The sequence below is a fragment of the Mustelus asterias genome, chromosome 13 (assembly GCF_964213995.1).
Source record: "Mustelus asterias chromosome 13, sMusAst1.hap1.1, whole genome shotgun sequence".
In the NCBI taxonomy this organism is placed as follows: Eukaryota; Metazoa; Chordata; class Chondrichthyes; order Carcharhiniformes; family Triakidae; genus Mustelus; species Mustelus asterias.
This window is the reverse complement of record NC_135813.1, coordinates 64188343-64208128: the sequence shown is the minus strand read 5'-3', so window position 1 is coordinate 64208128 and position 19786 is coordinate 64188343. Positions and strand designations below refer to the sequence as shown.

The 19786-nt window shown below is 46.1% G+C and overlaps 1 protein-coding gene across 1 annotated transcript in view; it reads left to right on the top strand.

Annotated features, from left to right (window-relative positions):
• LOC144502266 (solute carrier family 2, facilitated glucose transporter member 11-like) overlaps nucleotides 1-19786 on the top strand; it is an 88648-nt gene that overhangs the window by 11547 nt on the left and 57315 nt on the right. The window contains exons 2-5 of the mRNA XM_078226089.1: nucleotides 4274-4372; nucleotides 7868-8028; nucleotides 12228-12352; nucleotides 14870-14999. Coding sequence (XP_078082215.1) covers nucleotides 4274-4372; nucleotides 7868-8028; nucleotides 12228-12352; nucleotides 14870-14999 — 515 coding nt within the window. The remainder of the gene's footprint in view (nucleotides 1-4273; nucleotides 4373-7867; nucleotides 8029-12227; nucleotides 12353-14869; nucleotides 15000-19786) is intronic.

The following is a 19786-nucleotide window of genomic DNA, read 5'->3' as shown; positions in this document are numbered from 1 at the left end:
CCAATGGAGTGGCTTTCGTACAATCCTTGCATCATTCTTTAAAAGCTTCAAAAGAGCAAGGTTCTTATCACGTCGTGTGAATAGCTTTTTGGCATCTTGTAGAAACACTACTCAGTGATCCAGGGGAAAGGAGTGTCGTTAGTCAAGATCGAAACCTTGGAGGTGGATCCTTGTTGAAGGTGTCTGAGTGGGAGTGACATTTGGAGAGAGTTCCACGGTGAGGTCTTCAAATGTGGAGATTGAAAACCCTGGTGAAAAGACAGAGCTTCAGTGATTCAGTTGGCTTATGGTGTGACAACATCTGGGTGGGATGTTGCAAAATTCATAGAATCTGCTTTGGTCGCATCTGTCAGTTAATTTTTAGTGTTATGTGCCTGATCATAGTTCACCTCTTAATCCACATGGGCCACGTGCTTACCCCAAATTTTGAAGTATAAGATAGATAAGGTAAATTTTTATCTTTCTGAATTTGTATGTGTCAGTAAAGATATAGCTGGAGTGAAGAAATAGATAATATATGAATCATTTCCTTGTCTTTGTATTGAGATCTTTCAAACCTTTTTTTAAACCTGGTTTAATATAGTTTGTTTAATAAATAAAATTTGCTCAATAACTTTCTTCCATGGTTTCTAAAAAAAAGTTAGGATCTATAAAGCCCGGTTCCCCTCTGGAATATGACTTGTTCAGTAGTAATATCAGCTGGAATCGTAACTATTTAGTTGGGGCGACTGAGTGTAACATATCCAAAGTTTGCTGGTCATAGAAGGTTAAGTAAGAAGTGAGGGAGGGAGGGTAAAGGGGCTGCAGAGAGATATAGACTGGGTGAGTTGGCAAGAAACCAACAGATAGAATATAATTTGATGAAATATGAAGTTTTCCATTTTTTAGGAAAAATAAATGCAGATTGTTTTTTGAATGGCGAGAGACTGGAAATGCCTGCACTCAGAGAGTTCTGGGTCTCCTTGTACTTGAATCTCAATAAAATAAAATGTGGATACATAAACCAATTAGGAATGTATGTTAGCTTTTGTTTCTAAAGGGATTAAAGCATAGACCATAAGACATAGGAGCAGAATTAGGCCACTCGGCCCATCGAGTCTGCTCCGCCATTCAATCATGGCTGATATTTTTCTCAATCCCATTCTCCTGCCTTTTCCCCATAATCTCTGATCCCCTTATTAATCAAGACTAGATTAGAGAATAAGAGTCAAGAATTCTTACTACAATTGTACAGGGCAGTGGTAAGGCCACACCTGGAGTATTGTGTGCTGTTTTGGTTTCCTTACCAAAGGACGAGCCTTCTTGTGATGAAGGGAATTCAACAAGATTCACTAAGGGCGGCATGGTGGCACAGTGGTTAACACTGCTGTCTCACAGTCCTAGGAATCCGGGTTTGACTCCCGGCTTGGGTCACTGTCTGTGCAGAGTCTGTATGTTCTCCTTGTGTCTGCGTGGGTTTCCTCCGGGTGCTTCGGTTTCCTCCCACAATCCAAGAGACGTGCTGGTTAGGTGCATTGGCCATGCTAAATTCTCCCTCAGTGTATCCAAACAGGCGCCAGAGTGTGGCGACTAGGGGATTTTCACAGTAACTTCATTGCAGTGTGAATGTAAGCCTACTTGTGACACTCATAAATAAACTTAAAAAAACTTTTATACTGGTTCCTGGGGTGAGAGGATTGCCCCAGGAGAACTAGGCTAGGCCTATATTCCTGATAGTTTAGAGGAATGACAGATGATCTAATTGAAAAGTGTAAAATTCTTCAGGAACTTGACAGATGCTGAGAAGATGTTCCTGCTGAATCTGGAACATAAGGCCCATGTCTCAAACCACTTGTTTGTCCATTCAGATGAAGAGAAATTTCTTCATTCAAAAGGCAGTGTATTCTTGGAATTCTCGATCCCAGGGAGCTGTAGATATTCAGTTGTTGAGCATATTTGATGCAGATGTCAATAGATTTTTGAGTCTTTAATGAATTAAGAGATATGTAGATAATGTTGGAAGGCAGAGTTGAGGTAAATGATCAGTTATGATGATCACCGTACAGTGAAGCAGACTCAAAAAGCCTATTTCTTACATTCTTATTTTCTTAAGTGGCAAAATATTCCTTTACCAAACAATAATATTCCTCTCCTTCTTTGATGAACATAAGAATAGTCGGATCAAGGAACAAAGGGATTTATTTCCTACACTGAATTTAGATTTGTATCTATTTGGTTGAAGGGACTTCTGACAACCTAGACATTTATTGCTTGATAATCTACATAAATTATACATTGGTTAAATGTGAAGCAACACATAAAGTTCTAATCACCATGACTTAAGGATGCCAAAATTTAAAACTGGAACTGGGCCATTTATATGTGAAATCTGAAACCATTTTCTTCACGGAAAAGGTGGAAGAATTTTGGAATTCTCTTTTGAAAAAAAGGCTGCGAGTGTTTGGTGAATTGGTGCTTTCAAAACTGAGATGGATAGATTTTCGTTAAGACCTGGGCATCAAAAGATGCGATGCTAAGGTGGATAAATGGGGTTGAGGGAAGCGTCAGCCATGATTTAATTGATTGGGAGCTGACTTGAGGGGCTGATTGGCCTGCTGTTAATTCCTATGTTCCAAAGGAGGACCATTCAGGCCCAAGAGGTGCCAAACACGAGAGAAATGGTGTTGGAAATATTATAATCCCTGCAGAGACTGAACTTATAAAAACAGATAAATTTCCCAGCAGCTAAATCAAAGAACAAGATTTCATTTTTCAGACTTCTACTGTAACAAACAAACCAAAACAAATGTAGATCAAACATTACTTAACAGGCAACTAATGCACCAAAGAAAAGGTACTTTTGCTTAACTAACTAACACAATCACGATATGTTTTACAAAATGTGACAGTCTTCTACAATGCGCAAATGAGTTAGAAATGTTAAGTTATTGATATTTATTAAGAGTTGTGGAATAAAAAATGTTTTACTACCCTGGCAACTTTATACTGAATGAGACCATGTTTTTATGTATTTAATATTTACTATAAATGGTTTTTAATAATACAGTTGCTAACATCCTTAACATCCTTATGAAATACACAAGCTGTGTATTTCACATCAGGCAGATATATAGTGTTACAAAATCCAGTCCCAAGTTACTTGCGGCTTTCCAGGAAGCTCACTTCTCTCTCCCACACGAAGTCAACTCTTCCAGTGTCCTTCAAAAATCATTCCACTCAGCTTGACTTTTCCAGAACTGACTTTCAGCAGCAAGGCCCACCTCAGTGATTCTTTGTTGTGAAACCTTCAGAAGTCCCATCTGCTCTGTCTTCTTTTCAAACAGTCTTTCCCTGCATTCACAGCAGTAACTGCATTCTCTCCCTCACTCTTTCTCTTTCTGTGTCTTGATGCCTTTGTGTACAAGAAGCACTTGTCCCTTTTTCTGTGTCAAGGTATGAAAACAGTCGCTTGATTTTCAATAGGTTTCAGTTTTGATTTCTCCGCTCCGCCCACTAGCTGCCAGATCACATAAGCCTGTCTCTGGGCAGAGGTTTAGTACGACCACCATCCTCCCCAACCCAAGGACATCCTGTTTTGTCTTAAGTTAAAAGAGGACATTTTTAAAATAACCATCCTATAAATTTCAGAGGGAGACGTATAGAAGCAAAGAAGCTACACATGTACAGAAACCAGAGAGTATCACACAGTGCAATAAAGTTTTCAAACAACCACCATAACTTCTAAGTGCATGCATGTAATGAAGCACTTTCAGAGACTTTGGTGAACAAAAAGGGATTTATTTTGTGATCTTCAAGAGCAGCAGCATTTTCACAGCTAATTCTAAAATACCGCTGCCGAGGGGAACCTCGCCTATTCCCCGCCCTGAGTCCTGATTGGTCACCCAGGCCAGGTGACTCTAACTCTGTCGCATTGCCCTTAAAGGGACAATCTTAAAGGGGTTGTGCGATGAAACCATCAGGCTGTGCACAAGAAATAAATATTAGGGAGACGCTGTCCAGAGGGTACATCATGTAATAGATAAAATAAACTTGGAACTATATGCCAGGAGAGATTTATTTCCAATGTTTGAATCAGATTGCCAGGAAATGTGGTTAAGACCAGGATAACAAGATCAAATTAGATGGTGAGAGAGGAAAGTGAGAGGCATTTTGAAAGATTAAGATCAAATGACCTCATTTTGCATCCACATCTATCTTGTGATCTTAACAATTACTCACAATAACATTGACGACGGGTGGTAATTATGAACAATAACACTTTCTCCAAATACAGTACCACCTGAAAGTTCTTTTGCTGCTGGTCATTGTCTCTGCGATGGGAGGAACACTCCAGCATGGACTCAATATGTCTATCATTAATACACCGTCAGTTGTGAGTAACACGTACCTTTATATTGCTCTATTATTGAGACTTTAAGAAAGTGATGCAGTTTATTCACTCTGGGCTGATAGAGGCCAACATTAAGCAGCGTTGAGTGCTTGTGAGTGTCTCCCTTTAGCAAGAATACGGCTTCTCACGGACAACGTTACCCACCGCTGCTGATAACGAATGTGCCTCTAGAGATGATGGTGCAAAGCATAGCCCAGAAGAAGACAGCTCAAAATTGTTTGCTTTATTGTAAAATGTATAAATGTATAAATGATGCTTCTGCTAAGACTGAAATAATACTCCCTCTTCCACAAGGCTGAACACATGGCTGAAATATATTTGCAAAAAGATCAACAAAGTTGAACAACTGCCACAGGTTGTGGGCACCATTCATTGGAAATTGGATTCCATATCTCTTTCCTACAATAACTGTTTTTAAAAAATTGTCCTTGAAATATCTTTGTCCATAACCAAAACTGAAACCTATTGAAAAAATATAGATATTTGGGACGGCACGATGGCACAGTGGTTAGCACTGCTGCCTCACAGCACCAGGGACCCGGGTTCGATTCCTGGCTGTGTGGAGTCTGCACATTCTCCCCATGTCTGCGTGGGTTTCCTCCAGGTGCTCCGGTTTCCTCCCACAGCCCAAAGATGTGCGGGTTAGGTGGATTGACCATGCTAAATTGGCCCTTAGTGTCAGGGGGACTAGCTGGGGTAAATGCATAGGGTTATGGGGATAGGGCCTGAGTAGGATTGTGGTCAGTGCAGACTCGGTGTGTTGAATGGCCTCCTTCTGCCCTGTAGGATTCTATGATTCTATGAAGGTGAAGTTGGCAAAGGCTCATTTTTTGAGCATTCCTTGTTGTCCTGAGAAAATACCTTGGGGCGAATTTTCCCATTCCACCCGCCACGGGAATCATAGCGGGTGAGGGGCAGACCATGGAAACCGCCCTCGGGTGGGATTTTCTATTTTCAGGGCAAGTACGGCCATAAAATTCCACCCCTTGATTCTGTTTAATCTTTGGGCTAATGAAACTTCCATGATGGTGTTAATAAAGGAATTCCTGGATAATGGCCCAGCAATGAATTTGGGGATTAGAGTGTTCCCAGATCATTGCTATTCTTGACAGTAGTGATGACGGATATAGAAGAGATTGTTGAAGAGATTCCTACAGGCATAAGACCAATAGGCATAAGGGTTTACAATTGATAGCCATTATTGACTGGTGAAGGAACATTGAAATGAAACCAAATGGAACATTGTCTTTTAAGTCTAACCCTCCACTTATTGATATGTCGACATTTGAATTGACAAATTTGAATTAGTTGGGCCACCAAGCCCGTCCCACACTTTGATGACCAAGGCATCATGATTCAGCAATTCCTCTGTACACTCCCCCAAAGCTGTGTAATCTCCTTGGAAACAGTAAAACCCAAAGGAAAAAATTCAGGTCCAATGGGGAAAATATCTAATCAGAAAATTGTTTTTTAATTTATTTACAGGATGTGGGCGTCACTGGTTAGCCAACATTTACTGTCCATCCCCAATTGCCCTTGAGAAGGTGGTGATGAGCTGCCTTCTTGACCCGCTGCAGTCCATGAAATGTAGGTACACCCACAGCGCTGTTAGGAAGGGGGTTCCAGGAGTTTGAAGGATGCCGATAAATTTCCAAGTCAGGACAGCAAGTGGCTTGGAGGGGAACCTCCAGGTGGTTCCCAACCTATCCATTCCCCTGAGGCAATCAATCCTAGTTTGAGAGATCACTCAAACCAAGTATCTTCTACAAAGACACCACTTATATGATGCAGTCTCTGCCCTAATCAAGACCCAGTCCAACAATGCCATGAAGGAATTCAGACTTACCACTGACTGCACAGGCTGATAAGATATTTCAGAGGCTGACTGCTCTTGGGGAACAGAAGTGCTTCATATTTTAAATATAGAACATTTTTGGTGGCCACTGGGTGTCGATATATTGTGCCTGACCATTGAAGGATGAAGACTTCAGTTTGTGTTGAAAAGGCAATGATCGGTAGGCCATGTCAGAGACCAAATCGTCACCGTGAGTCCATGTATTGATGTCAACCATTGGTCAGTCAGTAGCAATCTCACCTCTGAGGCAGAAGGTCAAAGATTCAAGTTCCACACCAATAACTTGAGAACACAATCCAGACTGACACTCTCATGCAGTACTGAGGGAGTGTGGCAGTGTTGGAGGTGCTGTATTTCGAATGAGATGTTAAACTGAGACCTCATTTGCTCCTTTGAATTGGATGTGAAAGATCCTGGAGTTCCAATTTGAGGAAAACTAAGTGATGGGACTTGGGGGGGGGGGGGGGGGAGGCGGGGGAACGGGACTCTCCCCATTTGTCCCTCAACCAACATCACTAAAAAAAGTTGAACTGGTTCTTATCACATTTGTGCATCTTGTTATTCAAAAGATTGGTTGCCTGAAATAACTCCTCAGAGACCAGTGTCCCTTCACCAGCTTCCTTTTATTTACAAACTCAATTCCACTCCTAGGAATGCTTCAGGTACAAAGTCAGAATCCAGGGTGTCAGTAGCCCTGATACTCCTCAATATATATGAAGGTGAGACTCCCTGATTGGGCAGGCAATCATTAGTCCAATCAGGGAGTTCATACTCCAAGAGGCCAACCTCATGGGCCTTGTTGAGGTCATTACACCGCCATATCCTTCCATTTCAACATAGATTACATTTTAAGAACTTCATTGGTTGTAAATCACTTTGGAATGCCATTAACAGCCATGAATGCATGAGACAAACGCAGGTCTTCCTTTGACACACAAAAACAGAAAAATGCTGGAAAATCTCAGTGGGTCTGACAGCATCTGTGGAGAGAGAGTAGAGCCAACGTTTCAAGTCTAGACTCAAAACATTGACAGCTCTGACGAAGGGTCATCTGGACTTGAATTGTTGGCTCTACTCTCTCTCCACAGATGCTGTCCGACCCAGTGAGATTTTCCAGCATTTTTCTGTTTTTGTTTCAGATTCCAACATCTGCTATATTTGGTGTTTATCACAGGTCTTCCTTTCTTTTTTATCTCAGTGACTGAATGGAATCAGAATTTGGTGCACACTTGCTTGCTGCCTTGGATGTGCTGGACCTAGAAACAGGAGTAGTGAGGGCTTTCACATAATGGCACAATAGGTGGGGAAAATATCGATCTGTGCTTGCAATACTTAAGATGTCGAGACCAGGCATTTTTCCACAGGTAAAGTGGGAAAATCATCCCTTAGGTTGTTCTTCCCCTGACTGGTTTGAGAGAAGCTTTGACAGAGGCCTTGGAGTTAGGCTGCTTGCCCAGCCATGGATGCTACTACATTGGAGCAGATCAAACGAGGAAGACAGTTGGGAGGCCATACGCTACAGCTTAGCAAGAGAATGTCTTACCCTCAGCACTACGAACACCCCATCCCTGCCCCCCTGCCCAAACAGATATTGATTTTAACAGGATACTTTTTAATTACAGTACATTAAGTGTTTTATCAATGAGACTTGGCTGGAGCGCCATGGTACAGCATTGGAGGAACATGCAGTGAAGGCGATCTGGTCAGTCATTGTGTCGGTGTATTCTATCGGAGCTGTGTTTGGAGCACTGATCGGTGGACATTTCTCAGTAAAATATGGAAGGTAAGAGCACACAGTTTTGTGAAAGGAGAATCCTTCAAGCTTTGTGTAATGTCTTCAATCAGGCCATTGGGGTTGGCCTATTGGAGTGTGAACTCCCTGATTAAGGATCTAATTGATGGGCCAATCAGGGAGTCTTTGCCTTGTATTTAACCGGGAATGTCAATTCCTTTGGCACTCCTGGAGGTAGACTGCTGACTGATAGCACGCTGTGTACTGCTGTTAGAGTTATAAATAAAGGGATTTTGGTGAAGTGACTTCTGCCTCCGCCGACTTATTACACATTGGTAGAAATACAACTCAGTATCACACAATCATCCAGCGTAAAACCTGCATTAAATCACAGAATTTTATATTGTCAACTGCTATTCCTAAACTGCATCAGAAAGATGGCCAAAGCTGTGTGGCCTTGGGCAGCTTTTGGTCAATCCATGGCTCTTGGTCAAATGTTGATGTTGAATGGTTTGTCAACATAACGACAACAATAACAACTTGTATTTATATAGCACCTTTAATGTAATAAACCCTCCCAATGGGCTTCATAGATGCATGGTAAAACAAAATATGGTAACTGAGCCACATAAGGAGACATGAGGTTAGTGAACCAGGTAGGTTTTAAGGAGGAAAATGAGACAGACAGGCGGAGGGAGAAAATTCTAGAGCTTAGAGCCAAGACAACTTGAAGTTAGAATATAGAACATTACAACTACCAATGGTGGAGCAGTTAACTGGAGGATGTTCAGGAGACCAGAATTAGTTGAGCGCATATATCTTGGGGGATTTTGGGATTGGATGAGATTTTCGAGATAGGGAGGGGGAGTGAGGCGATTGAAGGAATCGAAAACAAGGATGAGAATTTTAAAAGCAGCACTTTGTTTGACCAGGAACCAATGTAGGTCAGTAAGCACAGGGCTGATAGGGTACAGGCAGCTGAGTTTAGATTGACCTCAAGTTTACAATATTGGGAGATCAGTCGGAACGGTACTGGAATAGACATGGCAGCAGAGAGGAGCTGAGACAAGAGTGGAATTAGTGTGGAAAAGAACCAAGAGTTATTACACTTCAACTGCACACCATTACAAGATGTGTTTGAGACTTTGCAACACAACAGGATGTTATCTATGCGCAAGCGTCATTCATTGAAGTATTAGAGAATGGTGAGCTCAGCAGTGCCATGGAGTATGAAAAAAATTTTGGAAGAGGTCGCCAGCAGAAATAATCATTTGGCAAAAATATTTCCAGTGCTAGAATAATAGGAAAGTAGCGAGAGAAGAAATTAAAATCCAAATGAGCTGAGTCTGTGAAGGAAGAGAAACTCTTGATTTAAACTCCCTTAAGCAAGTGACTGAGAAATCTGCATAGGTACACTTTGGTCGATGTGCCTCTATTTGTTGGATTTAGGTAAGAGGTTCATATCCATAAGGACACATCTCATTCACCATTATGGGTGGCATGGTGGCACAGTGGTTCGTATGGCTGCCTCACAGGGCCAGGGACCCGGATTTGATTCCTGGCTTGGGTCACTGTCTGTGTGGAGTTTGCATGTTCTCCCCGTGTCTGCATGGGTTTCCTCCGGGTGCTTCGGTTTCCTCCAACAGTTTGAAAGATATGCTGGTTAGGTGTATTGGCCAAGCAAAATTCTCCCTCAGTGTACCTGAACAGGTGCCGGAGTGTGGCAACTTGGGGATTTTCATGGTAACTTCATTGCAGTGTTAATGTAAGCCTCCTTGTGACACTAATGAATAAATAAAATCATGTTTACAGGAGAGGCAGTGGTATTGTCACTGGACCAGTAATCCAGGGGAATGACCTGGTTTCAAATCCCACCACGGCAGATTGCGAAATTTGAATTCAATAAAAATCTGGAATTAAAAATCTCATGTTGTGGCCTCTTAAAATGGCCTCAGGGATGGGCAACAAATGCTCAGGATCTTGTATTATGCGTTGGGGTGACCTGTTCATTTTTTAAAAAATTCATAGGATGTTGGCTGGGCCAGCATTTATTGCCCATCCTTGGACTGATTAGCTGGCTTGGTCAGTTCAGAGGGCAGTCAAGGGTCAATTATATTGCTGTGAATCTGGAGTCACATGTAGGCCAGGCCAGGTAAGGACAGCAGATTGTCCTCCCTGAGGGACATTAATGAACCAGATGGGTTTTTTTTATGACAGACAATGTCATCATGAGATGATTAATTCCATGTTTTTTTATTGAATTCAAAATTCTGCCATAGAGTCATAGAGGTTTACAGCATGGAAACAGGCCCTTCGGCCCAATTTGTCCATGCTGCCCTTTTTTTTAACCACCATGCTAGTCCCAATTGCCCGTGTTTGGCCCATATGCCTTGATACCCATCTTACCCATGTAACTGTTTAAATGCTTTTTAAAAGACACAATTGTACCCGTCTCTACTACTGCCGCTGGCAACTTGTTCCAGACACTCACCACCCTCTGTGTGAAAAAATTGCCCCTCTGCACCCTTTTGCATCTCTCCCCTCTCACCTTAAATCTATGCCCCCTAGTTTTAGACTCCCCTAGCTTTGTGAAAAGATGTATCTATCAGCCCCTCATTATTTTATAGACCTCGATAAGATCACCCGTCAGCCTCCTACGCTCCAGGGAAAAAAGTCCCAGTCTATCCAGCCTCTCGTTTTAACTCAAACCATCAAGTCCCAGTTGCATCCTAGTAAATCTTTTCTACACTCTTTCTAGTTTAATAATATCCTTTTTATAGTAGGGCAACCAGAACTGTACACAGTTATTGGAGAAATACACCTTAGGTCCTAATACATGGGAAATATACCCCAGACCAAATAGTGGGGGCAAATCCCAGCCCAATTATGCACAGTGCCACAATGGTTAGCACTGCTGCCTCACAGCGCCAGGGACCCGAGCTCGACTCCCGGCCTGGGTCACTGTCTGTGCGGAGTCCGCTTGCCCCCCCCCCCCCCCATGTCTGCGCGGGCCCCCTCTGGGTGCTCCAGCCCCAGCGCACAGTATTAAGATGTGTAGGTTAGGGGTATAACAGGGTAAATACTTGGGGTTACGGGGATAGGGCAGGGGGTGAGCCTGGGTAAGATGCTCTGTCGGAGACTCGGTGCTGACTCGATGGGCCGAATGGCCTCCCCCCGCACTGCCAGGACTCTATGAATCTACGAAATTCTACTTCTCTTCAGGAATGTAAATTGGGACTGCGTCTCAATGGAACTTACCTGAAAACATTTCAACACACAATACTGGGGAACGATTAATAATATAATTCACAGGATGATAAATAATCATAGTACAATCTATTGGTGGATCAATTCTAATACAATCCAGTGAGGTTCTTTTCCAAGAGACTAGATCATATTTGATTTTATTTCATATATTCACAGCATCCTTACAGTGCAGAAGGAGACCATTCAGCCCATCGAGTCTGCACCGACCACAATCCCACCCAGGCCCTATTCCCGTAATCCCACATATTTACCCTGCTAATCCCCCTAACACGGGGGTCAATTTAGTATGAACCTAACCCGCACATCTTTGGACTGTGGGAGGAAACCGAAGCATCCGGAGGAAACCCACGCAGACACGAGGAGAACGCGCCAACTCCACACAGACGGAATCGAACTCAGGTCCCTGGTACCGTGAGGCAGCAGTGCGAACCACCGTGCCACCTTACCGCCCCTCTCACACTTCCCTCTTACACTTAAACTCTATATCATCATTCAGTCAATGGTGGGATTCGAACCCAGGTCCCCAGAGCATTACCCTGGGTCTCTAGATTACTAGTCCAATGAATCATGGTTATCGAGAGCTGTGGGAAGAATCCCCGGCATTGATGATAGATCTCATCTGTGGATCCTCCTTATGAACCAGATTGATTGCTCAATCATCAACAGCTTCATTGACTTGTCTGGCTCAAGAACTGGATTCACCACAGTGAGATGACTTGATTCTGAACTTGTGTCATCAGCCTTGTCAGCTGGAAGCCATCTTGATGACAAAGAGACCCATTTACCTCAAGCAGGGTGATCACTGGTTACATAACACCTCAAGATGCATTTAGTTGCACTGAATAATTCCTTTCAAACCAAATAGTGTCATAGAGGTACCCCGCAGAGAAAAAGACCCTTCGGCCCTTCGAGTATGCCCTGGTCAAAGACAAACCGCCCAACTATTCTAATCCCATTTTATAGAGGAATGTTTTGTGTTTCAGGAGAAACTGTCTGATATTCAACAATATTTTGACAATAGTGGCAGCTTTCTTCGTGGGTTTCAGCAGGATGGCGAGATCCTTTGAGATGATTCTAGTGGCAAGATTCTTGTATGGAGTCAATTCAGGTATGATGAATATTTCTTTGACTAGGTAAGTGACGCAGCAAGGTTATCATTTCTGATATAATTGTAAATACGGAGGGGGGAGTTTTCCCGTCTCGCCTGCCATTGGAATCGTAGGTGCGGAGGTGGGGGGGCGGACCATGCAAAGGTCCATTGACCTCCGGTTTTGGGGCAAGCGCGGTCGGGAAAATCCCACCCCTGGTGTCCCAGGCAGTTCCAGCATTAGAGATCAAAGGCAATATTCCACTATGTTTCAGGACCAGAGTAAATCCGACTCCATGGATAGCAGAGAGGATGTATAATTTACTGTATTGACGTCAAACCGTAACTCCTTAATGTTCGTGCTGAGGCCAGGGCTGAGGTCTGGGGATGGGGAGAAAAGCTGTGTTGCCACGGTGATGGGGGTTGGGTGGGCAGCTCTGGGGAGCTGGGGGAGCCGGGGTGCCAGGGTAATGGGGTGCCAGGGGTGGGGGTGCCAGGGGTGGGGATGCAGGACCCAGACGCATATAGGTGGGCAGGTTAATCAGTCATGGTGGAATCACACAGTGAGCTCATCGACTATGTGAGGAATCACATACTGATAAGAGGGTACACAATTGTTCTTCTTAGAAGCATTTCAAAATAAAAATAATGAATATAAAGTCGTCTGGTCTGTATTGGGGTCAGAGCAGCTGCATAAAGTACTATACAGTGCAAAACCAGACCAATGGCTGTCCTATTCCTGTAACAACACTATCATAACCCCTCCTGTAACATTAATCTCTCCCACAGCATTAATTACCCTTCCCCCATCGTAACATCAATCTATCCCTGTTCTGTAACATTAACATTATAAGTGAAATTTTCAAACATTATTTTCAAAGATCAATCCCTCTTCCTGTCCAGCGCCAATCCCTCTTCTTCCTGTCCAGGGTCAATCCCTCTTCCTGTCCAGAATCAATCCCTCTTCCTGTCCAGCGTCAATCCCTCTTCCTGTCCAGCGTCAATCCCTCTTCCTGTCCAGGGTCAATCCCTCTTCCTGTCCAGGGTCAATCCCTCTTCCTGTCCAGGGTCAATCCCTCTTCCTGTCCAGCGTCAATCCCTCTTCCTGTCCAGCATCAATCCCTCTTCCTGTCCAGCGTCAATCCCTCTTCCTGTCCAGCATCAATCCCTCTTCCTGTCCAGCGTCAATCCCTCTTCCTGTCCAGCGTCAATCCCTCTTCCTGTCCAGCGTCAATCCCTCTTCCTGTCCAGCGTCAATCCCTCTTCCTGTCCAGCGTCAATCCCTCTTCCTGTCCAGGGTCAATCCCTCTTCCTGTTCAGCGTCAATCCCTCTTCCTGTCCAGCATCAATCCCTCTACCTGTTCAGCGTCAATCCCTCTCCCTGTCCAGCGTCAATCCCTCTCCCTGTCCAGCGTCAATCCCTCTTCCTGTCCAGGGTCAATCCCTCTTCCTGTCCAGTGTCAATCCCTCTTCCTGTCCAGGGTCAATCCCTCTTCCTGTTCAGCGTCAATCCCTCTTCCTGTCCAGCGTCAATCCCTCTTCCTGTCCAGGGTCAATCCCTCTTCCTGTTCAGCGTCAATCCCTCTTCCTGTCCAGCATCAATCCCTCTTCCTGTTCAGCGTCAATCCCTCTTCCTGTCCAGTGTCAATCCCTCTTCCTGTCCAGCGTCAATCCCTCTTCCTGTCCAGCGTCAATCCCTCTTCCTGTCCAGCGTCAATCCCTCTTCCTGTCCAGGGTCAATCCCTCTTCCTGTTCAGCGTCAATCCCTCTTCCTGTCCAGCATCAATCCCTCTACCTGTTCAGCGTCAATCCCTCTCCCTGTCCAGCGTCAATCCCTCTTCCTGTCCAGCGTCAATCCCTCTTCCTGTCCAGGGTCAATCCCTCTTCCTGTCCAGTGTCAATCCCTCTTCCTGTCCAGGGTCAATCCCTCTTCCTGTTCAGCGTCAATCCCTCTTCCTGTCCAGCGTCAATCCCTCTTCCTGTCCAGGGTCAATCCCTCTTCCTGTCCAGGGTCAATCCCTCTTCCTGTCCAGGGTCAATCCCTCTTCCTGTCCAGCGTCAATCCCTCTTCCTGTCCAGGGTCAATCCCTCTTCCTGTTCAGCGTCAATCCCTCTTCCTGTTCAGGGTCAATCCCTCTTCCTGTCCAGGGTCAATCCCTCTTCATGTCCAGGGTCGGTCTTGCATCCTTTCCACCATCAATCCCTCTTCCTGTCCAGGGTCAATCAAACACTTCCTGTCCAGGGTCAGTCCCCTTCCTGTCCAGGGTCAATCCCTTCCTGTCTAGGGTCAATCACTTCCTGTCTAGGGTCAATCCCTTCCTGTCTAGGGTCAGCCCCTTCCTGCCTCTTCCTGATGGGCCGAATGGCCTAATTGTGCTCCTATATCTTATAGTGTTATGGTCTGTCCAGGGTCAAGTTCAAGAAGTAAATGAGTGACGCTGTTGGAGGAGAACATTAGACTGAAGGGATTAATACTTGCTTGAATTTTCCAACAAGCGTATAAATTAACACGGGAATTTCTTTCCTCTCTATCTGAAGGGAATGGGATGAATGTTCACTGTATGTACATCATGGAGTGTTCGCCGAAGAAGTTACGAGGGATTGTGACCATCACCACAGCAATATTCATCTCCCTCGGTAAATGCTTAGGACAGATAATGGGACTCAGGTCAGTCTGTTTGAAACATTCAAATTGCACAGTTTGGGTTATAATGTCGCCGTGTGACCACCGCAGAGGGAGTGCAGCTCAGTCAGCGGCTGGAGGGCAGTGTTTTCTATTCCAGTGACACTTCACAATGCCTACATCAAAACCATCTGTTCCCAGATGTAAAATATGGGAGAGAGAGAATTAAAATGCACCATGTGTACAGAAACCTCCCTTTCTGGCATCCAAATGACTTGTGATTCTTAGATTCCCCTGTCTCACTATCCCTTGCTGCCTTTAACAGCCAGACTGTCATTGGTGCGTGGCCAGATCTGCTTCAGGATGATACCCAGTGAGGATATATCAGTGGCTTTGCCATCACTTCATTATCTTGCTGTAAACTGTACCTCAGAGTGGAGTGGTAGAGCAGACTACATCCTCCTGTTCTGTAGCATTGAGCTACTAAACACACCTTGCGTTGTATGTATGTGAAACCTGATCTCCATCGCTGATGCTTTTATTAAAAACTTCCCCAAAAGGGATTGTGAAACAAGAATGTCCCCTGAATTCCCTGGAGATGTTGATTCCTCGCTGGGTACAGTCGCCCTCTGTTCTCTTCATGTGAATAGTGAATGGTGCCAGGCAACAGTCCATGCAAGACGTTGGAGCTGCACTTGGTCATGTCCTTCCTCAAAGTTTACATCAAGCATTCCTGCCCAGGTTTACAGGGTAACGATGAGCTGTGGGAACCCAGGCTGTTCATCCGTTCCCTACTCAAAGGTGAATCCAACTACAGTGCCCCTAATGCCAATGCACAGACTTCACTTGTAATTCTTGATTAAAGCTAGGAGATAGTACTTTGTGTTGGCACTCAGTTCCAGTGTGGGAGGTTCCATTCACCTAGAAGTCTCCATTCCTCTGCTGCGCTCAGTTCATGATCTGAACTAAGACCGACACTCTGTGAGATGGGATAGTATGGGAAATTGGGCTGTTCCACTCCAAATGCCGGAGGTGTTCTGGTGCAGTGGGTCATGCTCCTGCCTCTGAGCCAGAAGCTGCAGGTCTGAGTCTTACCCCAGGACTTGATAGCCATGGAAGCTGCCTCCACAACATGACCAAGTGGATTGATATCCTGCAAATCCTTCCAACATGCATATTGCAGGCAGTGAGAGAGGGAGAGTCTCCTGGTCAGCCATGTTTGATACGGAGTGGCATCCCACAAGCTATAGCTTCTGGCTTCAGCGAGCAAACTATCCCAGGAAAAGCACCCATTGGAAGACAGACATAAGTGTGTGCTTCACCTGCCTCAGGCATCCCCAGACGCAGGGAGTTGTCTGAGCCTGAATGGTAAACCATGTTGAGCTTTGGTGAAGTTTGGTAGCAGGATATGTGCCTAACCTCATAAAGCAGATGCATGAACCCGGACAGACAGATACATGGCAAATGGGCAGCATGGTGGTACAGTGGCTAGCACTGCTGCCTCACAGCGCCAGGGACCCGGGTTCGATTCCCGGCTTGGGTCACTGTCTGTGAGGAGTCTGCGTGGGTTTCCTCCGGGTGCTGTGGTTTCCTCCCAGAGTCCAGAGATGTGCAGGTTAAGTGCATTGACCGTGCTAAATTGCCCTTTAATGTCAGGGGGATTAGCAGGGAAAATATGGGGGTTACGGGGATAGGGCCTGGGTGGGATTGTTGTCAGTGCAAACTCAAACGAATGGCCTCCTTCTGCACTGCAGGGTTCGATGATTCGAATATGTAAATGAAGGCCAGACCATTGGGTTAAGCAGGGCTACTCGATGTTGAGAGTTTTCAGGAGGTTTTCACCAGTTGGATTTCATGGACTGGCCAAACCTCATCCTACACTGCGTCTGAAGTTAAAAGGGAAACTCCCGATGGGTGAAGAATAACAGGGATAGGACAAAGAAGTGATCACTTTTATATAAGAAATAATTTATTCCACAAAACTGGAAACATTCTTCTGGCAAGCAGAAGAATATTTTGATTGTAAATGACATGAAAGTTAAAGAATATTGTACTCGCTGCATTGTTACGTTTGAGGATCACTAGAATATCTCCAATCAGCACTTGGATGCTGTAACGTTTGCTGGAAGCCTGGAGTACTCAGAGGAAACCCACACCGACACGGGGAGAACGTGCCAGTCCCGCCAGTAGCAGGTGTCGTGATGGGTGGGAGTTGAAAATGAGACACAAGGCTGAAAATCAGAATTCCGCCCGCGGGAACACAATGCGGAATCTTCCATTCAGCATTTCCTGGCTGCATGATGGCAGGAGGGATTTACGTGAATTAGCATGTCATGAATATTCATTAAAACACAACTCGCCAGGATTGCGTTTGCCTGCCTCAATAAGTGCCCCGCCAACAGGAAATTAGACTGGTCTGACCCTCGACTGGATATAAATGATGTGTACCTACCCACCTTCACCTCGGGCGTGATTTTGGGGCGGCACAGTAATTAACACTGCTGCCTCACAGCACCAGTGACCGGGGTTCAATTCCCGGCTTGGGTCACTGTCTGTGTGGAGTCTGCATGTTCTCCCCGTGTCTGCGTGAGTTTCCTCCCAAAGTCTGAAAGATGTGCTGGTTAGGTGCATTGGCAATGCTAAATTCTCCCTCAGTGTACCCGAACAGGCGCCGGAGTGTGGCGACTAGGGGATTTTCACAGTAACTTTATTGCAGTGTTAATGTAAGCCGACTTACATTATAATAAAAAAACTTTACTTTGAGATGCATATAACATCCCACCAGCAGTAGCACAGCTCCAACTCATCACCGCTGTGAAAGCTGCTCTCAGTTGAGATGTGGGACTTGCAGACAGGCTGTTCATAGTGGGTGCTGTGGGGCACAGGGCTCTTCACAGTGGGTGCTGTGGGGCACAGGGCTCTTCACAGTGGGTGCTGTGGGGCACAGGGCTCTTCACAGTGGGTGCTGTGGGGCATAGGGCTCTTCACAGTGGGTGCTGTGGATTCACAGACAGGGCTGTTCACAGTGGGTGCTGTGGATTCACAGACAGGGCTGTTCACAGTGGGTGCTGTGGATTCACAGACAGGGCTGTTCACAGTGGGTGCTGTGGGCACAGGGCTGTTCACAGTGGGTGCTGTGGGGCATAGGGCTGCTCACACTGGGTGCTATGGGGCACAGGGCTGTTCACAGTGGGTGCTGTGGATTCACAGACAGGGCTGTTCACAGTGGGTACTGTGGGCACAGGGCTGTTCACAGTGGGTACTGTAGGCACAGGGCTGTTCACAGTGGGTGCTATGGGGCACAGGGCTGTTCACAGTGGGTGCTGTGGGGCATAGGGCTGCTCACACTGGGTGCTATGGGGCACAGGGCTGTTCACAGTGGGTGCTGTGGATTCACAGACAGGGCTGTTCACAGTGGGTACTGTGGGCACAGGGCTGCATACAGTGGGTGCTGTGGGCACAGGGCTGTTCACAGTGGGTGCTGTGGGCACAGGGCTGTTCACAGTGGGTACTGTAGGCACAGGGCTGTTCACAGTGGGTACTGTGGGCACAGGGCTGTTCACAGTGGGTACTGTGGGCACAGGGCTGTTCACAGTGGGTGCTATGGGGCACAGGGCTGTTCACAGTGGGTGCTGTGGGGCATAGGGCTGCTCACACTGGGTGCTATGGGGCACAGGGCTGTTCACAGTGGGTGCTGTGGATTCACAGACAGGGCTGTTCACAGTGGGTACTGTGGGCACAGGGATGTTCACAGTGGGTGCTGTGGGGCACAGGGTTGGAGCCCGACATGGAGGTGGCGCACGGAGACTCAGGAGTAGGTGGGTGGCTTGAGTATGGCTCAAGAGGGAGGCGTGCATGCAGACTCTAAACTGGAGGAAGGGATAGCATTGGACAAGAGGGCAGGGGTACACAAAGGCTCATGACTTTTGAGTTCTGAAGAAAATGGGGGTGGGGATTGAGTGTCCGAGTGTCATTGTCCTGGGACTGAAGCCAAATGGTCAGGGTGAATGGTTAAAGGCAGTCCTGGGGACTTATGGATCATGCTACGGGGCTATGCATAGCTTGTACCTCATGGTCCCAGCACAGACAGGGGCAGGGCCTGTGTGCTCAGTGGGGGTTGTGCACAGCATGGCGTGCAGGGCGTGGTTATTGGCATTGGCTCACGTTCTGTGCCCTGCTTGGTCATTGGTCATGGTCAGGGGAAACATCTGAAGCCCGTAAATGAGGAAGAGATAACAAATCAGTGGTGGGGGGGGGGAGGGGGGTGTGGGAAGGGGCAGGGGCACTGTATGTGACTGCACACAACCTCAAGATGGGAGCATTGGGGTCCACATGGAGCTGGGGACATCCAGAGTGATGGCCACAACAATCACTATTGCTCCAGGCTTACTGAGCGAGGCTGGAGAATGACCACCACATCGTGCGGTTCCAGGACAATTGGAACGAATTGTGATGGGGGAGAGTCGAAGCTGGTTGGGAAGTCAAAGTGCAACATCACCATGTTCAGACTGTGAAACAATGATGCAGCTTAGAAAGGAAACTGGAAAGAAATTGCCATGGGGTCTTACTCAGTGTGGGAGGGGTCTGTGACAGTGTGGGAGGGGTCTGTGACAGTGAGGGAGGGGTCTGAAGCAATATGGGAGGGCTTGAGACAGTGTGAGAGGGGTGTGAGGCGGCGTGGGAAGGGTCTGTATCGGTGTAGGGGGGGGGCTGAGGCAGTGTGAGAGGGGTCTGTGTCAGTGAGGGAGGGGCCTGAGGCAGTGAGGGCAGCGTCTGTTTCAGTGTGGGAGAGGTCTGTTTCAGTGTGAGGGGTCTGAGGCAGTGTGGGAGGG